This window comes from Phocoena sinus, chromosome 6 (genome assembly GCF_008692025.1).
Source record: "Phocoena sinus isolate mPhoSin1 chromosome 6, mPhoSin1.pri, whole genome shotgun sequence".
In the NCBI taxonomy this organism is placed as follows: domain Eukaryota; kingdom Metazoa; phylum Chordata; class Mammalia; order Artiodactyla; family Phocoenidae; genus Phocoena; species Phocoena sinus.
Window position 1 is genome coordinate 12,729,392 of NC_045768.1, and position 13,381 is coordinate 12,742,772.

General features: G+C 45.1%; 1 protein-coding gene across 9 annotated transcripts in view; it reads left to right on the forward strand.

Annotated features, from left to right (window-relative positions):
• TTLL11 (tubulin tyrosine ligase like 11) overlaps positions 1–13,381 on the forward strand; it is a 264,739-nt gene that overhangs the window by 98,555 nt on the left and 152,803 nt on the right. For all 9 annotated transcript variants that reach the window (XR_004350519.1, XM_032636284.1, XM_032636281.1 and 6 more), the window contains exons 5-6: positions 9,115–9,210; positions 9,966–10,081. Coding sequence is in view for 8 of the 9 variants with exons in the window: in XM_032636284.1 (XP_032492175.1) it covers positions 9,115–9,210; positions 9,966–10,081 (212 nt within the window). In the remaining variant the exon portion in view is untranslated. The remainder of the gene's footprint in view (positions 1–9,114; positions 9,211–9,965; positions 10,082–13,381) is intronic.

Consider the following 13,381-nt stretch of genomic DNA (forward strand, 5'->3'; position numbering starts at 1 on the left):
GGGGGAATTCAGGCAGTGATCAGTTCCAGGAAGGGCTAATTGTCACCCAGAGGTCTGTCCTTAGGCACTTGGCTCCAGGTTCTTGTTCCCAGGCAGGGTGTCTAGCTCAGCCATCAGGTAGGTGGCTTAGGGCCTTAGAAAGGGGAAGTGGGCAGAGCTTAGAGGCAGGACCAGAGAAAACAAGTCCTGGCTTGAGCCATCAGAAGGTTAGGGCGAAGGAGAGAGTTGCAACTTGGAGGCCTCCAGGGGTCATCCCGGGGGACTGTGTGGTCACATCTGTTCGACAGTGACAGCTATTCCAGGAGTATCATGTGGGCCGGCATGCGTGGCCAAGCCACAGAGCCCTGGCACAGCGAGGGTGCAGGGTGGAGGGCCAGGGCGGTGGTTTTGCTGCTTGTCTTGCTGTGGACAGGCGGCATGCGGCAGCCGTGGGGTGGAACCAGGGGCCCAACTGGAGGGCAGACAGGGAGGGAGCCACTGGTTTGGACAGATCACGTCTAGCAAATGGAACCACAGGCCTGTGACCGTTTTCCACGGCTTGCCCACACGAAGTGCTGCCAGGCCTGGGGTCAGGAGAGGAGCACAGGCCGGAAGTAACCCTCCCGGAGGACCTCGTCCTCTTCCCAGCGGTGGGACCTCAGGCACGTTTCTTCACCACCCTGAGCCTGTTGCTTTCTCTGTGAATCCCCTACCTGCCTTCTTTGGAGGAGTGTGAAGTAATGAAGGCGAAGGTATAAAGTGATAGATGTTTAAAATCTGTTTTATCATATATTTCAGATTCATAGTGATTGAGAAAGGAGTTTTTTTTTCCCCTTGGATTCCTCTCTTGCTTTCTTTAGTCTTATCACTTGTTAAAACACTTGGTAGTTTGGGTCTCAAGCACCTGAACTAACTTGGAACCCAAAGATTTAGGGACAACATATGGTCTGCCATTGCCTTGCTGTGTGATTTTATATTAGTCACTTAACTTCTCTGTGCCTCAGTTTCCTCACCTACCTCACAGAGTTGTTGTGTGACTCACACAAGGTAAAGATGATGAAGCGCTTTGTGAACTCTAATGTTCTGTGCATACATAATGAATTATTTCTTTGTCACGGACGCCCGTTTTGCTTGTAGCCTGGGCCTGGCCCATATTGTAGCGTTCCCGGACATACACTCAAAGCCAAGAAAATTACATTTATCTTAAACATGTGACCGTGACCCCTTTCCAATCACAGCTGCAATAACTACTTGGGAAATCGTGATGGCCCAGAGCAGGGGCTGGCACAGCCAGGCTGTGGGCAGGTTTCCTGTAATCTGTTGCCTAGGAACGTGGCTGCCCTGTCATTCTGGCCTGTCCCCCTGTCATTGCCCAGGCAGCCCCAGCAAGATATCCCCCGTCAGTCTTCTTGAGGGCAGCTCTGTGACCCTGGCTTAAAGAGCCAGGTCCGTCTGGGTGTAGATGATTCATGTGGCAGAAATGCACACACAGAGGAAAGGTTTCTAGCTCAGCTTTCATGGACATTCTTTCCCAATTTCATCGCTTGGTTTCTATCTTCCTCTAGCCCCGGGTCCACTTCTCTCCTTGGCCGCGATCCTTTCCCTTCAGTATTGGGAGGAGGCACCTTCCCTAAAGGCTGAGGTGCTTCTCCTTTTCCTTCTTTGCTCTTTTGATCTCCTCCCTCCCCGTCATCCCCAGACACCCCACGGGAAGGAGGCAAAGGAGCAGCCTGGGGCTCACGCTCTGGCTCGGGTTTTGTTCTCGGATGTCCCGGGCTTGAGCTAACCCCAGCTCCTCCTTCCAGCAGCTCTAGCTGGAGAGCTTGGCAAGTTAACCGTTCTCTGCCTCAGTTTCCTTATCTGCAAATAGAGATAATATTGTATTTGGACCGGCCTCACAGTTGTTGTGAGACTGAATGAGAGAAAGCTGTGTGGAATTCCAGCAGGTGGGGGGAATCCCTTAATGAATGATATTATTATTACATTGTTTGTTATATGTAACAACAATCGTTCTCAAACTGGTCTGTGAAGAAATGCCTTGAACTTACGGGGAAACCATGAAATATTCACATTTCCAACTTAATGGAACGCCGGTATTCCAAGGACCACAGTTTGAGAAACAAGTCCTGGCACTGGTTGCCTCCCAGCCTGGCCCCAGCCTCGCTTCCCCGTCCTCCCTGAGCCCCGCGAACCCGCCGAACAAAACTGATTCCTGTCTCCTGGACATCATTGGTGTTTCCCCCAGTTCTGCCTGTTTGTTCTGCCTTGGCTGCCATGCTCTCTCCTCTTCTCCCTCCTTCTTGAAATTCAATGCTGATAAGGTGGTGCTCAAATCCCACCTTCTCTGTAAAGCCTTCCTTGACCACTTCTGACATTTAAGCTTTATTTTTCTTCTAGACACATTTGCTGGTCACCCACTGAGACAAGCCCTGAGCTAGCTGTGGGCCGTGTGGTTCTGGATAAGATGCAGTCTGTCCCTAAGAGGTGCACAGTGTAGTGGGGAGACTGCCACGTGGGAGTAATAAATGCTGTATGGGGGCATGTACAGGATGCAGGGAGAGCACAGAAAAGGGAGCAGTTAACTTTGCCAGTTAACCCAGTCAAGGAAGGCTTCCCAGAGAGGAGATGCTCAAGCTGGAGCTTAAGGCATGGAGAAGAATTTGCCAAGCAGAGAACAGTGAGTGACACCACACCCTCCTGGTGTCCCTCCTCTCTCAGCTGCTGCTCCTCAGCCCCTTCTTCTGCACCTGCCAGTGATGGCGATCCCAGCTCCTCTCCTCGTGTCTACAGTCGCTCTCTAAACGATCTCTTCTAGCCCCATGGCTTTAAGTACCAGCTATGTGCTGGTCACTCCTATATTTGTATCTCCTGTCTTGACTTCTGCTTGAGTTCCACACTGGTCTATCCAACTGCCCACTTTACTTTTCTACTTGGATTTCTGGTGGGCATCTCACACTTGACATGTCCAAAATCAAACTCTTGATTTCCCTTCCAAACTTACTCTCCCACTGTCTTTCCTATTTCAGTAAAGGAATAGCATTCAGTTACTCAGACTAAACCCCACACCCCCCTGCCCCCCAGTTTTAATATTTCTTCTTTTCTCCTCCTTCCCACATTTAATCCATAAGCAACTCTTGCAGATATACTTTAAAATGCATCCTAAATGTAACCACTTCTAACCAACTCCTCTGCTTCCATCCCAGTCTAGGCAGCCATCACCTTGTACTTGTATCACTGCAATAGCCTCCTAATTGGTGTTCCTTTTCCCACCCTTGCTGCTTGTAGCCTATTTTTCTCACTGTAGCCAAAGTCATTCTTTTAAAACATGTCAGATCAAATTACTTCCCTGTGTAAACTCTCCAGTGGCTTTCTCATTGCACTTAAAATCCTGGCTCCTTACCATGGCCTACAAGATGCTGCATGATATGTCCCCTGTCATTCTATCTGACCTCATCTCCTATCTCCCTCTTGCTCAGTCCTTGCTGTTTATCAGAAGTGGCCTTTGTTCTTGCCATTCCTCCTTCCTGGAAGGCTCTTCCTCAGCTCTTCAAATAACTTATTTGCTCACTTCATTCAGTCCCTGTTCATACATCACCTGCCAAGTCTTTTGCTTCTGGTCATGATGGAGTAACAAAGACTGGACTTAGCCTTCTTTAGAAAACAACTAGAATAACACACAAAATGCATGAAATAAGTTTTCAGATTTTGGACAACACTTAGTTATGCATTGTGATCCCCGAGGAAAGGGGGGAAAAAGCCAAGATGTGTCTACGGTTGCCTCAGCTTTCTGTCTGGAGGCAATCTCCAGAAGATGGGCAAGGGGCGGGGCACCTGAACAGAGCCCTGTGATATCAGTGAATTGAGGAAATGGAGATCAAAGTTCAGGAATGCCGAGGTGGTTAGGATTCTGTGGGCAGAATTCTGAAAGGTAGGGACCCAACCTGGAAAAGAGCTCCAGGAACCTGTGTGGGATCCCTGTGCATCTTTGCCAAGTGCTGGGCCATTCATATGTGGAAGGTTAATCCACAAAGCTGTGCAAAGAATGACCAGGGAACTGAGAAGCTGAACTACTTCCAGAGCTCACACAGAGCAGGGAGATAGATGTTCAAGCTCCAAAGAGTCAGTGTGGAGAGTGCTTGGTGGTTACTGGACGCATTCAGTGGAGACTCCAGAGAAGTTCTGCCTTAATGGACTGAAGCTTCCCTGGAATGAAAGTTACTCTAGGCCCAACCTAGTAAAGCTTGAATAATAAGCCTTGAAGGTATCAAAATAATCTGCAAATAATTGACTGTCTAAAAACCTAGCACTTTTTAAAAGAAGGCAAAATCCAGACACTGAGCATTAAATGTCCAGCTTCCAATAAAAACCCACTAGATATTCCACAAGGCAGGAAAAGGCAACCCATACCTAAAGAGAAAATCAATAGAAACAGACCCATAAATATTAGAAATAATGAAACTAGTAGGAAAAAGATGTTAAAACAGCTATTACAACTATGTACAAAAATTTAAAGGAAAATATGAGCTTAATGTAGAGAGAAATGGAGCTATTAAAAAAGAACCAAATGGAACTTCTAGGAACCAAATGGAAGGAAATATCTCTAATGAAAATTTCACTGGACAGGATTAATAGCCAATTAGATTCTGTAGAAGAAATGATCAGCAAACTTGAAGACATAGCAATAGAATTTATTCAAAATGAAACAGAGAGAGCAAAGTGACAGGAAAAATAAATGAACAGACCCTGAGTTACCTATGGTACAATATCGATGGTCTAACATATGTGTAATTGGAGTTCCCTGAGCAGAAGAGACAAGGAAGATGCAGGAGACTATTTGAAGAAATGGCCACACACACAAACGTGTGCACACACACACCAAGGCTTATCATAATCAAATCAGTGATGATAAGAAAATCTTAAAAGCAGCTAGAGAGACAAATTATGTTCAGAGGAGCAAAGAATAACCAACAAGTTCTCATCAGAAACTGTGCAAACCGGAAGAAAATGGGATGACAAATGTCACCTTCTTAGAAAGGCCTTCCCTGACCACCAGACTCTCCGCTCCATCCACTGTATCACACTCTATGTTCTTACCTTGTTTTAATTATTCACTTGCTTGTGGTCTCTCTCCTAGAATGTAAGCTCTAAGAGGGCAGGAGTTAAAACATACCTTGTCTTATTTGCTGTTTGATCCCCCGTGCCTAGAATAGTACCTAGGGTTTGGTAGGTGCTCAGTAAATATTTGATAAATAAAGTTGTCTTTTAAGTAGAAGAGCACAAAGAGAGCAGTGAAGCATCCTAGAGCTACCAATAGTTTAGCACAATTAGAGCCCAAGATGTGCAACAGTGAGTGCGAGAAAATAAAGCTAGAGTCTGAGACAGACTCTGGTCATAGAGGAATTTGCAGGACATGTTCTGGAACTTGGACTTCCTTCTGTAAGCAGGGATTTTTAGGCAGATGAGTGCTAATATTTTATTTGCCTTTTATAAAAATTACTCTGGCATCCCCTTGTGCCAGGTCAATTAGAGGGGCGAGTTTGAGAGCAGGGAAACTAATGGGCAAGGTATTAAAGTAGTCCAGGTGAAAGATGGTGCAGGCTTGATCTAGACTAGGAGCAACAAGGGATGGGCCGGATCTCGAAATCTCTTTAGAAGGTAGAATGTACAGAGTTGGCGAGCAGCTAGATGTAAAGGAGGAAGGAGAAATGTTGGCTGACCGCTGCTGGCACAGAGTCCCTCACAGGCTACAGTTAACATGTTGTCCAGACTGCAGTCATGTCAAAGCTACTGGGGAAAGATCCCCTCCCCAGCTCACTCACATGGCTGTTGGCTGGGACATCAGTTCCTTGCCATCTCAGCCTCTCCATAGGACAGGTTACAACATGGCAGCTGGCTTCCCTCAGAGTGAGCAAATTAGAGAGTTAAGAGAATGCATCCCAAGATGCAAGCGACAGTCTTTTCATAACCTAATACTGGAAGTGATATGCCATCATTTCTGCCCTATTTTGTTTGTTAGAAACAAGTCACTAAGTGCAGCCCACACTCAAAGAGAGGAGATTACATAAGGGTATGAATACCAGGAGATGGTATCATTGGGACCATCTTAGAAGCTGCTGACCACAGATAGTGAGTTTGGATATGTTGAATCTGAGGAGTCTGGGACCTCCCAGTTGGGAATACTCTGGGTGCAGATGGATGTGTAGTTCTGGGGCTCAGGAGGGAATCCCCTCTCATTGAAATGTAGTTTGGAGCCTTTGCATGAGTTTACAATTAATGGCTCGGGGCCCTTTTCTCCCCAACTTGCTTTGGGAGCCTCTAGAGGTAAGGGATGAAGGACAGATATCTTTAAATCCCTAGGGCACCCCTCAAGTAGCAACACATAATTGCTGACTGAATTACTTGGAGGGGTGGAGAGTATCACATAATTGAAAAGTTCTCTTTCTCCATTTGGCATTTCCTACTCTGCCACCAAACTGGAGAGAGGTTTTCCCATTTCTAAGCTGCAGGTTTCTAGTCTGCAAATTGGGTGCTAGACTAACTTAGTAGGTTTATATATATATATATATATATATATATATATATATATATGTTTTTCCCCTGGGAACCCCAGGATGTAAAAAAAGGTAAAAGTTGGTATGATCCGGCCTCCCCAGTGCTTCCCAAAGAAGGACCTCATTTTGAAAAACTCTGAACCAAATAAATTCCTGATTTTCCGCCAGCTCTGACATTCTGGGATCTTATGATAATAGCACCCCTCCTCCTGGTTCTGTGATTCTGCTTCTTGAGATCCATTGGTGCTCCACGTTTCCTTGAACTTGGGAAAAAATATAAAGATGACTTTCATTAAATACTTACTATGCGTCAGGTACTGTGCAAGGTATTTTACATCACATTAACTTTATTTGCTCCTGTCTCCCCGACTAGAGTGTAAGCTCCATAAGGGCAGGGACCATGTCCAGTCCACTCCTTTATTTCCAGAAGCTAGAATAGTTTCTGGGACATAGGAGGCAGTCAGTATTTTACGAATGAATGAACTAAGGTAAGTACTATTCCTATTCCCATTTTATAGATGAGGAAGCTGGGGCTTAGAACTGTCCAGCTAGTGTGAGAGCCCAAGCTGGGATTGAAACCCAAATCTGGCTCCAAAGCATTCCTGTGCAAGACCCAACACATTCAACTACCTGCACCAAAGTTTAGGTTCTGGAAAATATGATGCTACTGCTGTGTGCAGGTCCCTGTGGCTGGTAAGGTTTTGCCACTCCCCTTCTCCAGCTTCCCCATAGCTGCGGATGCATAAAACCACTGTGCACTGAGCTGAGAAGAGTCCCCCAGGCTGAGAAAGTACAAGTCCAAACTTCTAATGTAGCGGAAAGTAAGCGTCTGTGACTCAGGATGATAAACTGCAGCCCTCCATCCTCTGTAGCCTCATCACATCACGTGTCTCAGGCCAGGTCTGAAGTTAGACTGATGATGTCACCAGAGTCTCTTAAAGGCCTCATCACTCATATCCACTTGTCATATATTATTAAGCGGATCTATAATACATGTAACATTTTCTACTGCATTTCCATTCCTTTCTTCTTATGACCAGGGAAAGAAAAATAGAATGAGGATGACTTTTCCCAACTTTTCATCCTTATTGCCCTTTACTGAAGAATAACCTCATCTTGAATTACGCCCCCAAAATGGTCATTCGGGCTCTGATTTCGTTAATAAGGATGAAGCTACAGTTTAATAATTATCATTTAACTAGTGCATATTCTGTATAGACAAGTAAATGGATTTTCCCTCATCTTTTCTTCTTGAGTCCACAGAGGAGGAGATGCAGCTATATCTTTTTTCTTTCCTTTATTCTCCACATTAGTTTTGGGAACTTTGGGAGCTTTCTACCTTATCACCTCCTAGGGACATAATGAGAGTCCTCCCAAGAATCAGGTGTCCTTATAGTCCGTCTGAATCCAGTTAGTACCTGCAGTCTTAAGGGTGAGGAGATGTTATCTCAATAAAGGGTTGTTTCAAGCAGCGGCAATGAGATGCACAGGGTGGCTTACCCTGATCATGGGGCCTGTGAGGAACTGAAAGAGGTCAGAAGACAAAGCCTCACCTGAGGCAGCAGCCGGCCAGATTCAAGAGCAGGCAGCTGGCCAATGATGCCGGACTTAGCCTTGGATGCAGGCTGGCTGCATGGGCGTGTGGGCTGTGCACTCAGCGTCCCACACTCCAAAGGCCTCCACGCTTGGTTTAATGCTCTGTTTCACCGTCATGAAATTGTTAATACTTTTTGAACAACAGACCCTGCATTTTCATCTTGCACCGGGTCCCACAAACTATGTGGCCAGTTCTGCTTGGGTGTGAAGTCCAGCTCTGTGATTTACTAGAGAGGCAGTCTCAGGAAATCCACTGGCCTCTCCGAGACTCAGTTTCTGGTTCTGTGAAATGGAGAGCACGATCCCTTCTTCAAATACGCAGTCATGAGGATTAGACGTGATTCTGAATAATTGGTGCATTTTATCATAATTGGTGCCTAGTGGGCACCTAATAAATATTCTCTTCCTCTTAGGTAGGAGGGTCTATCAGAATTACCCAGGGGATTTGTTATTGAAAATACATTTGCCTGCGTTCCACTCTGGAAGTTCCTGACTCATAGGTGTGGGCTGGGGACGGGCAGTGGTTTTGAAAGGGGTCCTTAAGTGATGCTGATATATACCCGAGGTTAAGAAAGATAGCCTTGGGTTTTGTAGAGATCTAGCTAAGAAGCAACTTAATAGAGGAGAGCAGAAGGAGAGGGAGAAATTGATGGACGACTACTGATCCTTAACATAATAAAAAACCTGTTAAAGAAGAAAGAGGTCATCATCTTACCACTGCACTTCAGACAACACCGATGGTGCTGAAGTGAACCATGGGACCTCATCCCATTACCAAGGCCCCTATAAAATTTTCTGCTGTCCATTTGGCCTGACAAGTACATCCAGAGGAAGAGGGCCTGTGGACGAGAGAAGCCAGGGTCAAGGCCCAGGCTGGGGGTGGGGTTGGAATTAATTTTCACCTTGATTCCCCTAATACCATACTCGATTCCTGCAAAGACACTGCAGCTAAAGGGAGTAATTCTGAATTATGTTTATACTGCCCCAGATTTTAGGCTTTGACATTCTTCTCATGAAAAATCTGAAGCCTATACTACTTGAAGTAAATGCAAACCCCAGCATGAGAATCGAACACGAGCAAGAAGTGAGTATTTTGAGTATCTCATTGAATATATTACCATCCAACCGAATGTTCCCACTCTCCTGTTGCTCCCTTGGCTAAATGAGATTCGACATTCTCAGATTTGCCCAGCAAAGTTCTGTTCAGGCCTACATGATTTCAATTTTGTTGAGCTCTGAACATCATCTATTAATATAAGATCCACCCGACCTATGGTAACTTCCCAGCATGCCATTCTCCACTTCTTACGATCTGCAAATGTAGAAGCAGCTGAGCCTTTCTATCAGTTTTGACATGAACTAATTAGTTAGCCTCAGGAGATGAACTAATTGAAATTCTACGAATATGATTTAGCCATGTCGACATGCTTGAATCACTAAGATAAATAGTACATTTAACAGTGGTTATCTTTTTCTCCCCCCCCCCCCCCCCCCGTTCCCCCGCCACTTAAGAATGCATAAAAAAGACTGGAAAGAAATACACCAACGATTAATACTGCGTTTTGTGGGGACTATATGGATTCTTTTAATTTTCTTCTCCTCTGCCATCTTTCCAGTTTTTCTACAACGAGCACGTATCATTTTGATAGTGAGAAACACATAGTGCTGTCTTTCCCCTTCGTGTATTTTGTTGATTTGTTAAAGGAAACTGACATTTTTCAGGTAGACTAAAGGGAGCCTTCAGAGAATTCTAACAGTACAACCACTGGGGCTTGCGCTGGTGGTCAGTTGGCGCCGAACCACTCTCTCCACTGTAACATGGAATCCTTACCCTTCAAGCTCTCTCCAGGGGTGTTTGAGAATGTCCCCAGCCTTGTCGATGAAGAAGTGAAAGTGGCCGTCATCAGAGACACACTGCGTCTCATGGACCCATTTAAGAAGAAAAGAGAGAGCCAGTAAGTATTTTTTACGTCATGTATTTCTATCAACTCTGCTTCCTGTGTCCTAAGCAGGTAAGTTAAGTTCTTAAAACATGTTAACATTGGGAGTGAGGTTTATACCTTAAGCAGTCTAATAAGTCATGGTTTCATCTATGAGTATCAGCCTCCAGATATCATGACTCAAAGTCAGGTGATGGAGACCTACAACGTGAATCCAACACTTGGGGTTCAGTGGATGAATTTCTAGCGGACGGTTATCTGAGTCTGGAAGGTCTTCTCTAAAAACCGACTCTCCCCCAGTGATAGCGTCTCCCCTCACTCACCATTGCCCACCTGGTGCTTCTCTGTGAAATCCTCAAGCACAGGGAGAGAGTACAAAATGCCGGAGGAGAGGGCCACAGGTAACTTGGACGTGGTAAGGATCGCTTCCTTTCAATTTTCTTCATGATGTTTGCATTCTTGCAGTATAAGCTTTTTGTTTCAAAACCTGCAGAACTAATTATTGAACTTGTGGCAGTTCTGTAATATTTACAACAGTTATAATTCTTCTCCATCCTACCCACCCAGTGGATGTTACACTGGGATATTGATGGGAGTATGTGCCCTGCCCCTCCCTCCATGGAATCACCCCTGAAATGAATGACATTTCACTTGGGTATTTGGTTTGCTTTGTTTTGTTACCAAATTCCTGGCTTTCACAAAGTAAGTGTTGCGTGAATATCATTGTGCCTCTTTTAGGCAGAAAAATCAAAGACAAGCAATCCCAACAGCGCTCCCGGTACCCCCGACATATCAGATTGACTCAAACGCTCCCAGACAAGTAAAGCGCTTGTCAGCTATGGTTCAGGAACGTGAGGAACGCTGACTTCCCTAAGCAAGTGGTGTTTTGCAGGTTCCTCTACTGCAGCCCCTCACCAGCTGGGCTCAAGCCCACATATTGTTCGAATCACCCTGCAGTAGCGCTTCTCCCCTTGGCCGCACATTAGAACCATCTGGAGAGCTTTCATAAATACCAGTGCAAGCACCCACACATCTAGAGATGCTTTTAATTAGCCTGGGCTGGAGGCCTGGCCACAGAAATAGTTGAGGTTCCCTAGGTGATTCTATCATGCGGCCAAGGTTGAGAGCCACTGCCCTACAGGAAATGTCACTCGGAAGGAGCATTTGGCATATTCTGAGTCAGGCTGGATGGTGGCTGCTCAGCCCAGTTCTCTTCCAGCGCCTTCTTTGCTGTGTGAGGCACAGATCCACTGCCAGCGAGACTCGCTGAGAACGCTCACCTGTCATTCACGTGGGCCGATCCTGCCTCCACCGACTAGGGCTTCAAAGTGGTGGCATGTCAGGTCTGCAGAATCCTCAGAGCAGCCCACGGCAGCTGGGTAATGGGTCTACGCATACACGCATGCAGCTGCTATGTTTAGCCATTCCCGAGGAAAAGCAGTGGATTAATTACAGTTTGGTCAGATGCATTGTGATAGGACTCGTTTCTCAAAAATCTACTCTCTAATGGTTATTGATCTCACCAGTAGAGGTTAGGTCTTGGGAGACCGTATTGCACTGCGGGGAGATTTTGGTGGCTCTCCACGCCAGTGTGGCCCAGGGGGATACTTTTAAAGATGACCTTGACACATTAGCGTTCTGATTCCTTTGGTGGGAACAAGTTCAAAGGCCATTGTGTGGCCTGAGCTTTCTTAACCTCTGCCACCAAAACCAGGAAGAGAGGTAAGGGTGCTACTGTATTTTTCACATTAGATGGCCTCAACACATGATTAACTTCCTTTATCTGGTTCTAGTTGTTTTTCTTCACCAACACCTGGCATTCGGTATGATCCATATGAGCTGCAGATCTAAAATTTAAAAGCAATTTAAATGGGCCCAGGACCATTGGGAAGGATGGGAAAGGCATTTTACGACTTATCAAGTCATAAGTAGCAGCACCTCATTTTTAATTTAAAAAGCATCGACTTTTTTTGTTTTTTATTGGTAATCAGGAACAGTTAGAGCTTCAAGAACCTGACTTCAATTTTAATAGAAAGACGCTTCCACCTCACCCTTTCCTTACCTACAATAGGAGGGTGTATGTTAATAGCTAAATGTCATTTACTGATATTTTTCCTTAATTATACCATTTTTTAAAAAAAACCCAGCAATGATTGTCCATGAAAGAATTTTGTAATCTGTAAAGTGAATTTTTATGTCAAGAATTATTATTATCATTTTAATAGCTTTACCATACAGACAAAAAGGCTGAAATTATTCTCAACTCCTTTATGTAGAAATGTTTCAGTATAACGTGGAGAAGCACCGTGTTTGTGCCCACAGATAATGCACAGTGCTGTAGTGCTGAATTATGTGTTCCAGTCTGGGTCCAGGTCACTCCCACTGCAGGAAGTGATGTCACATGGACTTCTAGGCTGGCAGTTAACTTTAGAAGCTGGAGTTTCTTGTGTTTGAATAGGATCCAACGTAAACAGTTATAAACAAATGGTATCCTAGCCTTCCCCTTCAACTCCTTAGCAAAAGAGGGTCTGATGTGTCCTTCATCAATTCTTTCCTGAGTACGCTTTGTCAGCAAGACTGTTGAAGCGGGCTTTCACTTTTCCTGCACAGACTAAAGAAAAAAGGTCGATAGATGTCCTGAACTCCTCATATCTCTAAACCGCTCGGGGAAGGTGCAGAGGGGGGCCTTGGAAGGGCACCAGACACGTGTGTCCGTGTGTCATGCATCTTCACACACCCCGGAAGGGCAGGTAGGCTGGGGTCGGTTCTTTGGTGGGACTGATAGCAGTCCTCGTGCCTTCCATGGTGAGAGGAACTCGCAACCCTGCTGAGACCCATCTTGCCATAGTTGATAGAACTTTCTCTTCAGCTGAAGAGACTGAGATTCAAATCCTGACCTTGTGGACGTACAGAGCTATTCTGAGCCCCAGTATCCTTTTCTATAAAATGGAAATAATGACATTTAAATGAAACAATGTGAAAGACTTCTACTATATAGTAGGGACTTAATAACGCTTGGTTTACTGCTCAACACTAAAATTATCTACTAGAATCTGAACAAACAAAAGGTAATGCTTGGTTACCATGATCTTTTCTGGTATACTTAAAGCAGACTTTTGAGTTTAAAACTAATGACATATCCTAAACCCAAAGCTGTTAGATCACTGTGGACTAGACTTGACAGTGGAGCTGGCTGCCAGTGGAAAGTTTTGTTTCCAAGTAGCATGATGTCACTGGCCCAGGCAAATTTATTTGTTAGGTTAAGAGAAAATACATTTGGCCCCTGAAGGAATAAAATAGCTGTCATATGAGAGC